Source organism: Enoplosus armatus, chromosome 21, assembly GCF_043641665.1.
Source record: "Enoplosus armatus isolate fEnoArm2 chromosome 21, fEnoArm2.hap1, whole genome shotgun sequence".
Lineage (NCBI taxonomy): Eukaryota > Metazoa > Chordata > Actinopteri > Centrarchiformes > Enoplosidae > Enoplosus > Enoplosus armatus.
In genome coordinates this window covers 2,614,053-2,629,332 of record NC_092200.1, presented here as the reverse complement: position 1 = coordinate 2,629,332, position 15,280 = coordinate 2,614,053, and the positions used below count along the sequence as shown (strand labels likewise).

Sequence of the window (15,280 nt, the reverse complement as noted above, 5' to 3'; positions counted from 1 at the left end):
ACTGGTTCAATGCACCACCTGTCTCTAAAAGCATCCAAATTGTTAGTCGGATCAAAGCAACTGAAGTCCACCATAATGTGGGCCGCAAGCAGTTCTGCCAACGTCTTGTCTTCAACACGAGGTGTTTTCTTACCGCCGAAAATACTACAGCGAGAAACGTAGGATTCTTACATTCTTATACGTCCAATAGTCCGGTTTCCATACAAATGAACTGCAAAAAGAGAATTTTCAGCAGAAGAAAATGCGAATTAAAGCGCGTTATGAGAATATTAGGAGTTGTTTCATCAAGGTAAGCAGCAGGTGGCGCTAATGCTCAAGTCATTATACCATCGCAGAAGAAGAGGACGCAACGAGATGACGCTCGGTTCATTGGCGTTATCAACGAGCGCAGACGGTAAAATGCCTCTGGATGCTACGACCAATCAGAGCGACAGAACGCGTGACGTAGCGTTAGGGTGCTAGGCTAGTTAGCTAGTTCCAACATCCAATTCATATTCTAGTTCAACAAAGACGTTTGACGTGACGCGATCTAGAGGCCGACACTTTCCATCTGTACCTAACGTTCCGCATCGGCAGCGGCCATCTTGGTTCTTTTTTAATAACATTAGATGAGCGGTGGTCCGACCTGAATCAGCCCAGATGGAAATCTGTCTGAACGGGAGGGGGGCCAGACGCATCCGCCAGAGCAAATAAAACATGAGCTCGCAGATTCGTCTGGTTCCCTGGCCAGGAAATATGACATTTATGTTTGTTTCATGTATTAATGTGAGGAAGGTTACAGTCTCCTCATCGTTTAAGTCACATGCTTCACGTGTGATTTATTCGCTAAGTCTGTTTCCATTGCACATGTTGTTTTATCGATATGCCAACGTTTTCCACCTCAGCCAAGCAATTTTTTGATTTTTATTTTTGTCGAATTTTCCGCTTTTCCACTCAGGTTTTTTATGCTCAGAAGAGCAGTGCATAAAAACAGGTGGATGGAAACGCTATTGTCAACCTTGAATGCACTTTGTTTTCGGTCAGTGCAGCTAATTTTAATTTGAGGTGAAGAGAGGCGGAGAGAGACGGCGAGAAATGGCACGAGAAAGACAGAAAAACAAAGGAAAACAAAGACAGAGGCAGACAGACACAAAGAGAGCGAGGGGAGTGGAGGACAAAGTTTGGAGAGGAGTGAGTCGACTTTGCGGGGGAGTCGGTCAGTTCTCCTCTTCGTATTCCTATCAAAACTTGGCCGCTGTTCAAAAATACACTCAGAGTGTGTGTTTGAGCCTGTATTAATCACAACGTGGGGACTAAAATCAGTTCACATTATGGGGACTTGAATCCCGTTTCTGGTCAAAAAGCTCTAATAAGATTTAATTTAGGGTTAAGGCTTAATGTTTTGGTTAAAACTGGGGTTAGGCATGCAGTGGTTCTGGTTAAGGTTAGAGTAAGTGTCCAGGGAATTAATGTAAGTCAATGAAGAGTCCTCTTAAGTGACTAAATCAAGTCTATGTGTGTGAAAGAAAAATATTTATATCTCTCTCCAGCTTGTACTGAGGATGCTCTCATGGAAGATGTTGACCCTCACATATCCTCTGTGCTCTTTATCACACACACAGAGTTTACAGACGCTGTTACCCCCAGCAGGCCCTGCAGGCGTAGCGGTGGAGCTCAGTGAAACCTAAGCGGAGAGCGTCTCCCGGGGGACGGTGGGGCGTAGGAGCCAGATTGAGGCCAGATGTTGCAGACGCAGAAACGAGCACACGGGACCAGAATCCATTTATAGGCTCAGCCCGCCTCGCTGCACAACAATACATCGATAATCGCACGGCCGAAGCTGTTGTTAGCACTGGCTGCTGCGCTCAACGTCAGGGGGGAAAGAAAGACATTGTGTAAACTCTGTAATCCAAGTCTTGTTCTGTTTTCTACGTTTGTGTCTGACCGTACCGTCCTTTGGCCTGAGATTTACTCTGTACGGCTTGTGGATGTGCTCTAACATGCTTCTGCGGTCGGACTAAAAATAAGGCTACTTTTCCAAAGTTGTGAAAAGTTGAGACACAAGGGTTTCATTGGAAAGCAGCAACAAATTCAGGGTGTGTTCAGAGGTAAAATGTCTAAATAATTTGAATATTTTTGGAGATATATGGATATACAAGCTGTTAATATGCTGTTTTCATGCTTTTATTTTTCTTGAACATATGGTGTTACTTTATTCTGCATTACCTAAATACAGCACATCACAGATTTATAATAAAAATTCACAACTTTTGCAATTTAAAGGCGTCTCAAATGTCGGTCTTTCCACCGCTGACTGATACGACGCCACAGAAAGCCAAACTGCTGAATTCACTGTTCCAAACATTAAATGTCAGAAAGGTCTTTTACTGGGAAAAACCCTCTGGCACACAAGAAGGGGTGTGTTTAAATTTCCAGTTTGGAAAAAACGGAAGAATAACTGAAGCGACCTCGACTGAATGGACAAAGACAGAACAACAGAAACTCAAACTTCGTCAACGACAACAAAAACAATCTGAAGAAGACCCTCAGCGGCTGTTGGCTCGAATGTAAGAACAGAGATGAAGATGTTTCTCTCTCACAAACTGTACGATTACCTGAAATTACTATAAAAGTACTGGACAAGAGAACGTAAAACATCAAACGAATGAAACAACGACGCTTAAAAAGAATATGGGAATTCTGGTGAAACCACTGCAGTAACCATTTAACACCAAAGGTGTCACCAAAATGAAGGAATTTAAGAATCTCCCACATAAAAAACATCACTTTTGACTTCCTTATGTGGGCAATTTGGATAAAATCTTCTATCGTGATATATATATATCATCATACATACAATATCATGATACGCTAGAGTTGGAAAAATCTATTGAGAAACTAATTTTATGCCTGTTTTCGGTTAATCCTGCAAATTATAATTTTTGTTTATGTGATAAAAAAATCACATAAATATCCAATACTGCCATAATTCAGTTCTGCACCCACCAAAGGCCTAATACTCCCAGAGACGTCACACAGAGGTCAACAAGTTAATTTAAAAACAACACACATTTCAGTTTAGTTTTCTTTCCGCTGACGGACACAAAACTTGAATTGTTTCGATGGTAAATTGGAAAACCTTTCATACCTCTTCACTCCTCCTCATCATCAACATGCTTCATCCTTCAGCCGAGCGACAACAACGTTGAGTGAATGTTTTTGCAGCCTGATAAAGACTACAAACCCATCAGCTTCCGAGAATCAATCATCAATCATCCAAGAGTCCTCTTATCAGACATCTGCCAAAAGAGAGAAGATATATTTCCAATACCAGTTGATAAGACACAAACATGATTATATTTTGATCTTACCAACTTTTGTCCTTAAAAACCTTCTTCTTTACCCACCTCACCTCAGAAAGAAACATGATTGATGGGGTTTAAGATGAGATAAAATGTGGAGCGATCTGGAACTAAAACAGATAAAACAGGGGAAAGAAATACCAGGACCGTCTGTTAAACTTTATATATTAACAACCTGACGTCTTGGCAACATGTGGTCTGAGTCAGTAAACAGTGGCAGATAAGTCAGGTAGGCCGAAGCCTTTGAAGAAAAGCTTAATTTATGGTTTTCCCCTGAAAAGAACCCTTATATAACCTAAATCAGTGAGCTGCTTCTATGTGATGCACAATATATATGACTTTATGTCAGAAAGTGATTAAAACTTTAAACTCTATGACATCCTAATTAAAGTTACCAAAACTCAGCTGCTGTGCCACTGGGTGCATGTTGTAAAGCATTACCTCTGGCCACACTGTGACTGAAAGTTTTCTTTTCTCACAGTTAAGCTCCCGAACACAGATCTACAGCAAAGATAGGAGCGGGCACAATAAACCAGAAGGCTATCTGTGTTTTTCCAGCGCAGAAATGAAACAATAATCTCTCCAGGAGAAATTCATAGTGGGGAAAAAACTCTTGTTCTACAGGCCGGCCCCGCCTCCTCCTCCTCCTCCTCCTCCTCCTCCTGCTTGCAGGGGACGGGGAGGGTACAAGTCAAGTAGTCAGCTCTCTGCCATTGTTCTTGTTCTGGAAGTCTGGGAACGGGACGGGGCGACGCTGGTCGGGTACCGGACGGCGGGTCTGTCGTTATGACGGGCTCCGGTCCGAAGCTCGGGGTCCTGCTGCTGCTGGCGGTTCTGCTGCAGACTGTGGTCGTCACCATCACCGTGCTGCACTTCACCACGGCTCTCAATTCGGTAAGGAAAACGCAAAGGGTCGGACTGACGAACCGGAGACGCGCGGTGGCTTTTACGCACCGCCGTGCAGTGCGCACCGCGACGTCGGCGCGAAGTTGTTCGGCTTTTGAACGCAGCTATAAGAAAACTAGACTTTATGTTGACCTTGAACGCGTCACAGTAATTTCTATAGACTTTAGTGCTTTAACCTAATATTGACAGTTTTTGGGGAAACTGGTTCTGTTGCTGCCCAAACAGTCCAGGACGCGTCTAATGTCCTTTTCCCTGTTTGTACAATGCAATGCAGGCCACATAAAGTGCTTTCACAGTAAAAGAGTTCAGTTTTGCACAATGCAGCTTCATGCAGTGATACACACTTTACTTTTCTCTGCATTTGCAACCACAGAAAAGGAGGACAAGGAAGTAAAGAGCTCTGGCAGCTGCAGAGGTGAACTGCAGCTATTTTTATGATTAGCTGTGATTATTTTACAGAGCTGCAAGAGTGTATGTGTGTGTGTGTGTGTGCTGGACTCACTCTGCTTGTTTTGGTGAAGCCAAAGTCCTGAAGTCCTTTGGTTACCTGGATTCAGTCCAGTACAACTCTCTCAGTCTGTGTTTACGGGAGTTAATCATCTACCTATGTGAGATGCAGCAGCAGCAGCAGCAATTCACTGTATGTGGAAACGAAACCAAAACAGATGAAAAGCAAAGAAGAGGGACAACATGCCAGGAAATTATGTTGACTCAGGAGAAACTTTGAGACTGTGAGAAACTGTGAGAGTGTAAAGGTGGTTTACGCCTCACTCATGTCCTTCCAAATTCTGGAACATTATAGCTTTTCCTTCTTCCTCAGTTTGACGAGGAGTTAAAAAGAGACGTTTGTTCTAATTGTTTCATGCTCTTCTTGGCATTTTCACTCCGTGCAGATGAAGGAGACGTTTGCCAGGAGCAGCGTCTCCTGCCTGACGGGCGCTGACCTGCAGAGCGTCACGGCTGTACGGGGGGATCCATGCTGGCAGGTCACTCAGCAGCTTCACCTGCTCATCGAGAAGGTAACAGCCCCAAAACACTGAGCTCCGCACGTCCAAAGTAAAACACCCAAAATCAAACGTATAAACCTGATTGTGATTCTCACTTTCAAGCTGGATCAAGTATGACTTCACTGCCCTGCAGCACAAAATGACCTTTACATATCAGTATTTGTTGATCGGTATTAATGACTCAATGATTATTTGGCCAGCTGCTCAGATTTTTTCTCTGGCCTGCTCTCGCTCAGAAACTCCCCGCCCACAGGAGTTTGGAGACATTACTAGTCCCTCCACACTTCAGCTGCAAAGGCCAACAAAGCAAATGATAAACCAGCTTTATTATTATTATTATTATGATTATTATTATGATTATTAGCCCAGGGTCTCGTACGTCCTCACAGAAGCCGGAGTAAAACTAAAAAAACAAGGCATCTTGTTCAACACTTCATGCTGTTTTGGAGACATTTAACATTTTATAAAGACTTCTGTCAGTATGATAAATATCCGGTCGTGAGTACAGTAAAGTAGAGTTTTAACCCTTTTAGAGCTGAAACAATTAGTTGATTAATCAATTAGTTGATCAACAGGAAATTAATGGGCAGCTATTTTGATAATTGATCAATTGTTTTGGTTGTTTTTCAAGCAAAAACCACCAAAAAACGAACACCAAATGCACTGTTTCCTCCTGTTTGTTCGTTAAAAACTACAGTGAGCAGCTGTTTTGGGAAATTACTGAGCCTTTTTTTGAAAAGTTTAAAGATTTACGTCTCCAGTAGGAACCAATGGGCTTGGAGCTGAGAGCCACAGACAGGAAGTAGAAGACAGAGAGTACTGAGAGATGCACTAACAGCTTTACTCTTTATTAAACTAAAAGAAGTGAGCAGCAACAAAGTGACTTGTAAGGACATAAGGTCCTTGTAAATACAGTGCAGTGAAGAAATCAGTTATTAATATTATTATTATTATTATTATTAGGGGCTTCCCGTGCTGCTGATCTCAGCTCTGAACATTAGCAGGAGTCACTGTCTGCAGACGCACAATGAGCTCCTTCATAGCTGGAGATGTGATGTGATCCTGTGTAGTTTAATCAGCAGAGGAATGTGTTCACCTGCCCTGCTCACACACACACACACACACACACACGCACACGCACACACACACACACGCACACACACACACACACACCAGTTATCCCCCAGTTATCCTGATTCTCTGAAACAACACGAGCCGGGGGTTTTCAGACTCAGCCGCTTGATTAAATTTAGTCCAGAACATAAACATAATGCTTTTAACTCAGGACGCAGAGTGACACGCAGGTACACCTTGACCTGAAGATGGCGCTAGAGGAAAAGTTAAAGGATCACCAAACTCAGTAGGATTCATCCTCTGGAAACCATGAATGTCTGCACCAAATACCATAACGATCCATCCAGTAGTCGTTGAGATATTTCAGTCTGGGCCGACGTGGAGCACTGATCCGTTGAGCTTTTATCGAAGGTTCTCGAATCGTCTCTAAATGTAAGATGTTAATTAAATAGTCCAGGTCTTAGTTTTTAGATTAGTGGATGGGAAAGTAGTTTCAGAGAAGTAAAGGATCTGGTTCTAAATTAGTAAAAATAATGAAGAAATACTAAACCAACAGGGCCTAACAGATGGATTTTGTGTAGTTTTATTTTGGAATAGTGGAGTCTGAGTAGTATTTTGAATTGAATTTAACAGTTGAATCCCTTCCTCCCATATATGTCATGAAGAATAGGAGCACCACATTTGCCACATTTGGATTATTGGCATCTTGCACCTTTAAATTCCACGTAAATGTCTGTCAGTTAAAAAACCTGCCGGTCTGCCTTTTGAATTTCCCCTCAAAATGGAAGTCTCGCCTCACGTCCTGTTTTATGCAGAAACAAGTTAAACTTCAAGAGACAGTTACAGTCTGAGAGCCATTACGGGGATCTTTTACCCATAAATTGTGGCTCACGCTGACTGAACGCTGGTAAATTTAGCTCATAAATGGGTTGTTTTCTTTCACCTTCCTCTCAGTTATTGCTGAAGCTGTTAAAATATTTTTAAAGGGGAAATCGTTAACCTTTGCAACCTCTACTGGCACTCAATGGGAACTTCAACAACACTGGTAAAACAGTGTTTTCCCTTCTACACACAAGTTATTTATTAACATATAATATTATGGGAAAACATCTCTTTATACTTTATAATACGTCTTCTGTGTCTCTCTTCTCTAATGCGTTCAGAATGCCTCTTTTTTCCCGTCATGTTTTTCCAATTTCTTAAACGTGTAACATCAACCAGAATCCACCACAGCTTAGAAAATAGTTTTTGTCAGTTTGGCAGTAGTTCACTGGGGAGAGAAACGTGATATCAATAAAGTATTTCTGATCCCGACTCTGCAACACGAGAAAGGGGAAGAAGGGTCGATCACCAGGGAAGGTTCTGTCACTGACCCGAACATGAAGCTCCTTTTTATTCACCGGAGCAAACGTTCCCGATCCCGATGTCAGCAGAATTTCACGGTTTAAGTCAAAACAAAAGATTTATGTTTGTTTATTCCATTCATAAATGAGTGTTTTCTGTTTGTTTGTTTTTTGTCTTAAGGCTCACTGGTAATGCATCAAAAATACCTTTGTGCGTTCTACAATAAATGTTTTGTTCTGTTCACCCTGCAGTCTCTGTCTCAGCGTTACCAGAAGCAGATTTCGTCGGCAGTTAGAGGTGAGAAAATACACTGACTGTGTTGAAGATGTATATTATAAACCTGGCACTGTTCAGGAGTTTGACGTAGTTGCATAAGAGACTTGTAAAACTTCATTTTTGGTTTGTTGACATGTTATTTGTTGTGTTTATGTCCGTGTTAGATGAAGTGTCTCGGGTGCTGCCCTCACTTGTGATGGTGGACAGGGCTTCACCTCGCCCCAAAGTCGCAGCCCATGTCACCGGCAGCTTTGTGCCCAAACTGGAGCGAGAGGGAGGAGGTGAGTCCTGCAGAGATGAACTGCACACAGTGGTGTTTGAATTTAACAAGCCAGTCTAAGCTGTGGTTTGGTTCCAAGTTCACCTATGACCTTATTGATTGGTGACTGGTAGGAACTTCGATTTGCTTATTGTGGTCTGGCAAGCGTTTGTTTTGGTTTAGGGTGTCATCCACAGGTATAGACCAACATTTTGTTATAAGTAGAATCAGCCTGCACCAGACTACATTTTAACTTTAGCCATTTTAATTCGGTCTGACTCTTAATGATGAAGGCCTACTGAAACGCCGCATCTAGATAAAAGTGGCTCCAAGTTTTCGTCTCAGTTAGCTCAAACTAACATGAACAGTCAGGTGTGGCCCAGTCAACATGTCAGGATGCGGAGTGCAGCGTTGCAGTAAAAAATGCATCTTATCAAATAGACGTGTCTGCGGAGCCCATTTCCACCAGGAAAAGAGAAAAAATTACTGATGGTACAATAAGTCAAACCTATGAGATACTATATTAAAATGTTGCCTTTCGGAGTCAAAATTGTTAAATAATAAGTGACGATTTAAACTTCTTATTATCTCATAATAATAGTGAATCGTGTAATAGTGACAATTTTGACTTTAAAAGGTCAAGTTTTGACTTAAAATCATATAATTTTGGTATTTTTAATTTTATCAACCATAACTTTTAATTCCATTTCATCAATATTTACACTTTATCTCATTATTTTGACCTAAAAAAATGACTTAGCCCCTGAAGTGTTTTTATTCAGAGTGTGTTTGTTTGTTCTCCACAGCTCCAGTCTCTGCTGGGCGTCGAGTTCAGGGCCAGAAGATTTCGTGGTGGGAGGGGCAGAAGGGTCTGGCCTTCCTCCAGGACGTCCAGCTGGTGAACGGAGAGCTGGTGGTGCCGCAGCCCGGCCTCTACTACGTCTACGCCCAGACCTACTTCAGACACACCCACTCCCTGGAGGAGGAGGGCGAGGAGGGTGAGGAGGGTGAGGACAGAGGGAGACCCCTGCTGCAGTACGTCTATAAAAAGGTGAGGGTCGCCGTCATGATTCACGCTTCGTCTCTGATTTCAACTTTGTGCTGTGTGATTTTGATGCTTCACTCTGTTCTGCTGCCGTTTCTCCGCTCGTCTAAATGTTTAATTATTTGGCTTGACTCTGGTTTTGACTCATCAGCCATTTTATGGTGGATTCTCTGACTCACCTCTATTGTCACAAGTTGTTTTAATCAGTGTTTGAGGAAGTATTCAGATCCTTAAGTGCAGGAAAAGTACTAATACCACACTGTAAATATACTCTGTTGCAAGTACTGAATTGAAAATGTGACTTAAGTAAAAGTATGTAAGTATAATCAGGAAAAAGTACTAAAGTAGTTTTAAAAGTATTAAAAGTAAAAGTACTGAATGCAGTAAAATGTCCCCTGTGACTGTTATACTATTACATATTCTATGATTAGACTATTATTCCTCATCATTAATGTCATTTAATCATCAATCATTTTGAACTATTTTGTATCGGACTGCAACTAATGATTCTTTTCATTCTGGATGAATATTTCAACTGTACTTTCCCTCTGCGTTATTGAAGTGTAGATAAGTGTGAAAATGGCTTTATTTTAATCAAATCAACAACAATAACAATCGCTTTCTGCTTTGTCAGATGAAACCAGATCTAATTAAGATGAAACTACTTTCCAGCACGTGTCACTAGATAAAAGCTGTTGCGACTGGAAACTGGAATAATTTATAATAAGTTCCGAAGTTTCCTAATAATGTAGGAGAGGCAAAGTTAAAATATCAATGCAGTTTATTATAAAGATAAATACTTCAGGATCTGTAATGATTTAAAGGTAAATTATTTGACCATAAAATGAAGGAATTTGATCCGAGATGTTTTCTAGTGATATGGGGTCATATCAGTGTTTCAGATCCTGCGCGTTGAACTTTCTTTATATTTGGATCACAGATGTGTGTCTTCAAGGGATTTACTTGAGTCTAAACAAACACCAAATGTGACGTTTTCATAGCATAAAAATGTCCAGATATTGTCTAACATGGTTGTCCCTCTCAGACTGAAGTCTTGGGTCTCAGGTGACCTCAGATCCGTCATTTCACCTGTATGATAAATGGTCAGCTGCTTCCTGAGCGACTACGAAGTTAAATATCGTCTGTTGTGTTAGAATAGGGATTTCTATGGACGGATAAAATCTCCCAAAATGTTCCCCCTCATTTTTTCAGATCAGGACCCGTGGAGCACTTGGGGTCATAATTAAGACGGGTGGAGGCGACATTTGTGTTGTGCAAGAAGAAGCCGATTCTTAGACCGGCGCAGGACTGGGGAAGAAAGTTTTAATGAATCAAAAACAAACTTCAGAGGATTGAAAATGACTTTAAACCATAAATGATGCCGACTAGTGACCCAGCGGCGTTACTAATCTATCAGCTGATTGACAGATTGATTTTATTCGGGTCTGTGGGTGGTGGAGCGTGTTCACGACCTGACAGCTCACTCACCTCTCCTTCTCCCGCCAGGTGAGCTCCTACCCGGTGCCCATCCTGCTGATGAAGACGAGCAGAACCTCCTGCTGGTCCAGGGACTCCCAGTTTTCTCTGCACTCCGCCCACCAGGGGGGGCTTTTCCCTCTCAGCACCGGCGACCGCCTGTTTGTCACTGTGACCAACGCCTCTGCTGTGGACATGGACGAGAAAAGCAGCTTCTTTGGGGCGTTTCTCATCAGCTAGGCGCCCAGATGCAGGACTCGGGATGATCAGATGACAGACGCCGTCACGTTTTTAATGTTTGTGATGAACTCATCAGTCTGGTAAAGCATCCAATTGCTGCAGCCTCTCCACTTCTACTTTTGGAGAACCAGGAAATGAAAAACTAGCAGTGAGTCACAGGGAAGTCGTCTCTCTTTATTTCTTTTCAGGATCACAAACCAAAAAACTGATTTCGTGGGTGGAAAAGAGACCGAAGTGGGTTTTCTGACTGTGTGTATGTGTGAGAGCTAATGCAACTAAACGAATATTTGTATTTGAGTTAAAGTTAGTGACAGATTACACTTTCTGTTGTACAAACATTTCTTTAAGCAGAAGTACTAAATGTAAGTGTGCAGAGCAACAGATTTTCTGAATTAAGTTTCCTAACTAGTGATGGACAGCTAAGAAGAAAAAAACATAGACTCCTACGAACAAAGAATCCATGACTGCGAAAGCTTAGCTAACCTACACCAAAGTTGAACTGGGTCACCTGTTACTGGGATTTTTCACAGTAAATCCTCGAAGCAGTTGTGCACTAAAATGACGGAAGGTGAAATGGGAAGATACTATAACATCACCCAACTCTCATGCTATGTTCAAAGTTAGGTTAGCTCAATGCTAATATAGCGATAATCTGCCATAGCTAGGCCGTGCTTTAAAATTTGTAAAACTAGCTTGTAAATCATCTCACAAATTCACAAACTCACCTTTAACAGCCTACACACTCTCCACAAGGGGGAGCTGTTTGTTCTCTCTGCGCCACCTATAGGAAAGGAAAGTTGTCGCAGTTTAGACTTTTGTGTAATTTGCATTCATTACACATTTTTATAGCAAATGCCTGATATGATTTATTATTTACTGAAAGACTGGGGTCTGCATCTAAGAATTGTTTGTATAAAACTCTTATCGGTTGAGCGAGTCTCTGGATGTGTGTAAAGGTGTAAATATTGCGCTATATTTTGTTTTTATTTTTCTCATAAGACTGCAAATTAGGTGTCTGGAGGCTCTCCATGAACTCTCTCCGTTTTCCCTCAGTGAGATGTCGAACATGAAGAAAGAAGCATTAACGTCTGAGACTTTCAGACAGTTAATCCCAAGGCGTAACATCATCACCTCTTCCTCCATGAGTTTTACAGTAAATTTTAAAACACTGCTCCTTACAAATGAGGCTCAGTGCTGTGTTTTTATTGGCAGCAGCACCTCAGCCTCTCTTTCTGCTGTCTGTCTTCCAGCATGTTGGCTCGTCCATCGTAACCGTTCTCCAAAATGGTGCTTTAAACGCTCCCTAACGGCTGGTATTCTTGGGCATTCATGTCATGCTGGATTAACTGCAGATGTGACAAGCAGACTTGGAAAACAATCATGCACATCAGCATCCAAAGAAATATGGGATTTCTTTTTTTCCCTGTAGCTCCTCTGTCTTCCATGCGATTGCAGTGAACACTGCAGCAAATCCACTGACGAGGACGTATAAACCAAAACGATCAGTTATATTTGATCGAAGGAGAGCTCGATGAAGCAATGAACAAAAACTCTTAACTTCAGGTCTACTCACTAGATTTCTCCTGGGACTCGGATGGAGTTATGAGATGAGATGTGGCTGAAAGCTCCAGAGGAAATCTAGTAAGAGACAAAACACTATTTCCAAGGGCAAGAATGAATTCTCAGTTAAATTCTCTGATTCATCCAAAAAAAAAAAAAAAGTTAGAATTAAGTTTTGGCAACCGAACGTCGTTTTTTCCGATATGACATGAATGCAGCATTCACTGTAGCACTTATGTAAATATCACAACACTTAATCTCTCTCCTTAATTTCTTGTTTTTGCTATGGATGTCTAGTTTCTTTAAATGTTTGTTTTATAGTTTTGGTATCCATAAAGATTTCTGTGGGGAATTTACATGATGTAAAATGGACAGTGGCGGTTTAAAGGCCTTATTTGTGCTCCTTGATATGAATGTACTGACACAAATCTGTAGTTTTGAGTTGACTTAATTGTGAGGTGGATGTTAACAGAACTAGCTGCAGAACTGTCTATGTTTTCCCTTCCACATCTGATCGGTGAAACAGAAAGTGAAAGTCGGTACCTTTTACGTTCAGCCTCCTCCAATGGGATGACTGGAAACATCCACCTGCAGTCAGCTGGACCTCGAACACCTGAAAGGGCATCAAAAAGACTGTTCACTGATCAGGTTGTAGACAATCTAACAACATTTGAATCATTTCCAGATAGATCAAAACTAAATGTGAATGTAAATAACCAGGTGGTTTTGTTTGTAAATATGTGAAATAAAGACACTGTAAAAACAAACATCTTGCTTTCATCAAGGTATCCGGTTGTTTCCAGTAATGTCTGCTTTGTATTTACAACATGATCATTTTATATTTCTCTTTCTACCTCAGACTACTGACGACACTACTGAAGGCAAGATAGCTCAAAACGTTAGGTGAACAAAGTACGGTGTCCTGGCGAAGAGTTGTGCGATGTATTTTAAAGTTTTAGAGCGCTGCAGTGCTAAAATCAAGAGATTACAGCCGTGGGAGTCCAGTCTGTAACCCCCCCCCCCCCCCGTTTATTCAAAACCAGAACACAAAATGATGTAGATCAGAGTCTTTCATCTGATTTGGATCATCTCAGTCTGGGTCTGCAAAGCTTTGATTTTAGTTCGTGCAAGCAATTACTTATTATTTTGGCAGAGTTGAGTCATTTCATTTAACTAAGACATTGAAAATAAAAAAAAGTGCAGTTGCAAGAAGCCAAAAGTTCAGATGAACACAAACACAACCTGAATAGACCTTTGATGAGTCTTCATCAGGGGTTTAATGTAGATTAATGGACATTTACTGGGTTGTTCTGCCCCCTGCTGGTGCTTATTAAAAACTGCAAAATGAAGCTCCGTGTCGCCCTCTAGTGTCCACCTTCAGCACTGCAGGAATAAGCAACAACACTTTGAGGCTCCTGCAGGAAGACAAGGCTTCAGAGGGACACAAATAATCACACAACACTTTTGTAAGTTTTTGATTTTCTTTCTTTTTTGTGGAAATATGTTACAGTTATATTACAGGTATTTAAATGCCCCGAGGGAGAACAAAAACCGTTTGGAGACACCAGAAACTATCACTAAGAAGGAGACGGCAACTTAACTGAGACAGAAAAAAAGTCCAGACAGGATCGACAGACTCGACAGGCAGTGGGCAGAACTGACGCCCAACACGTAACCTATGTTAGGAGACGTCCAATAAATACTGCAAATGTTGTTAACGAAATGTATTAAAAACAAACAAAAAAAAAAGAACAAAAAAACAAAAGACAAGGAAAACAGATGTGCTCTCCTTCTAGAGTCCTTTGTGGTATTTAGCAGCATGTGTGTAGCTTCCAGAAACCAAAAACATGTGAATAACAATGTGCGGGGGGGGGCCTGCAATCAACCAGAGTTTTTAACACAAGTAACAAAGAAATATGGTGGCTTTAAGCGGTGTGGCCAAGGTGAAAAACTGTGAAAAGTGCTTAATACAAGAACACACAAATGACTAAACAGGTTAAACTGGCATCCTCGACATATCAAACAGCAAACCAGGAGTAAAAGTTATCTTCCACCAGCCACAATGGTTGGTTTTTTACCAGTTTTATATATACTTTTTTTGTATACAATAACATCTTAGAACAATGTTGTTGACAGTGGCTCATAGAGTATAAACATTCAACAGACAAAATTGAAATGTATATTTAGCTGGTGGCGTTAACTTCACATCCCAGTTCTTGCAGCAAAAAACATCAAAAATTGCATTATTGTAAATGTTTTTACCTTATAGCAGTTATGTTCTTTTCCTTCAGGGGTCTACTCACTTCCATGTTTGTTCCTAGGTCTAGCAGAGTTTACAAAATACAATCTACCTCTTACCTGTGTGAAAATATTCTGGTTGAATGCAGGTCTTCCCCTGCACCGGTTTCCATTGGTTTTGTTTTTTTAATGTAACTTATAAAATATATCATAAAATGTCTTCTTAAATGGAAACTGATACGTCCATGTACAAAAAGTTCTTTCTTTTATATAAATTACACCAGTCTCTGATGACGATGATGATGATGATGATGATGTCTCCGTTCCTGCTAATAAGTTTCATCTCCAAACCAAACCCTTCCCCTCACATACACACACACGCGCGCGCGCGCACACACACACACACACGCACACACACACACACACACACAGGCGTTTGACTGTGGTCAACACTCCCAACTTAGCTACACAACATGCTCTACACATTACCCATAGTAGAGAAGAAAACAACAAA

The 15,280-nt window shown here is 41.3% G+C and overlaps 1 protein-coding gene across 3 annotated transcripts; it reads left to right on the top strand.

The window, feature by feature from the left end:
• The first annotated feature begins 4,077 nt into the window (after nt 1-4,077).
• Nucleotides 4,078-13,295, top strand: tnfsf10 (TNF superfamily member 10). Of its 3 annotated transcripts, XM_070928276.1 has the most exons (7): nt 4,078-4,235; nt 5,141-5,266; nt 7,924-7,969; nt 8,113-8,119; nt 8,156-8,229; nt 9,020-9,258; nt 10,759-13,295. In XM_070928276.1, exons 1-7 carry the CDS (start codon nt 4,128-4,130, stop codon nt 10,966-10,968), a joined length of 810 nt encoding a protein of 269 aa, XP_070784377.1. In that variant the 5' UTR covers nt 4,078-4,127; the 3' UTR covers nt 10,969-13,295. The 3 variants fall into 3 exon arrangements, with proteins under 3 accessions (XP_070784377.1, XP_070784376.1, XP_070784375.1); XM_070928275.1 differs by having other exon boundaries at nt 8,113-8,229; XM_070928274.1 differs by having other exon boundaries at nt 8,113-8,229; nt 9,014-9,258.
• Nucleotides 13,296-15,280: the final 1,985 nt, after the last annotated feature.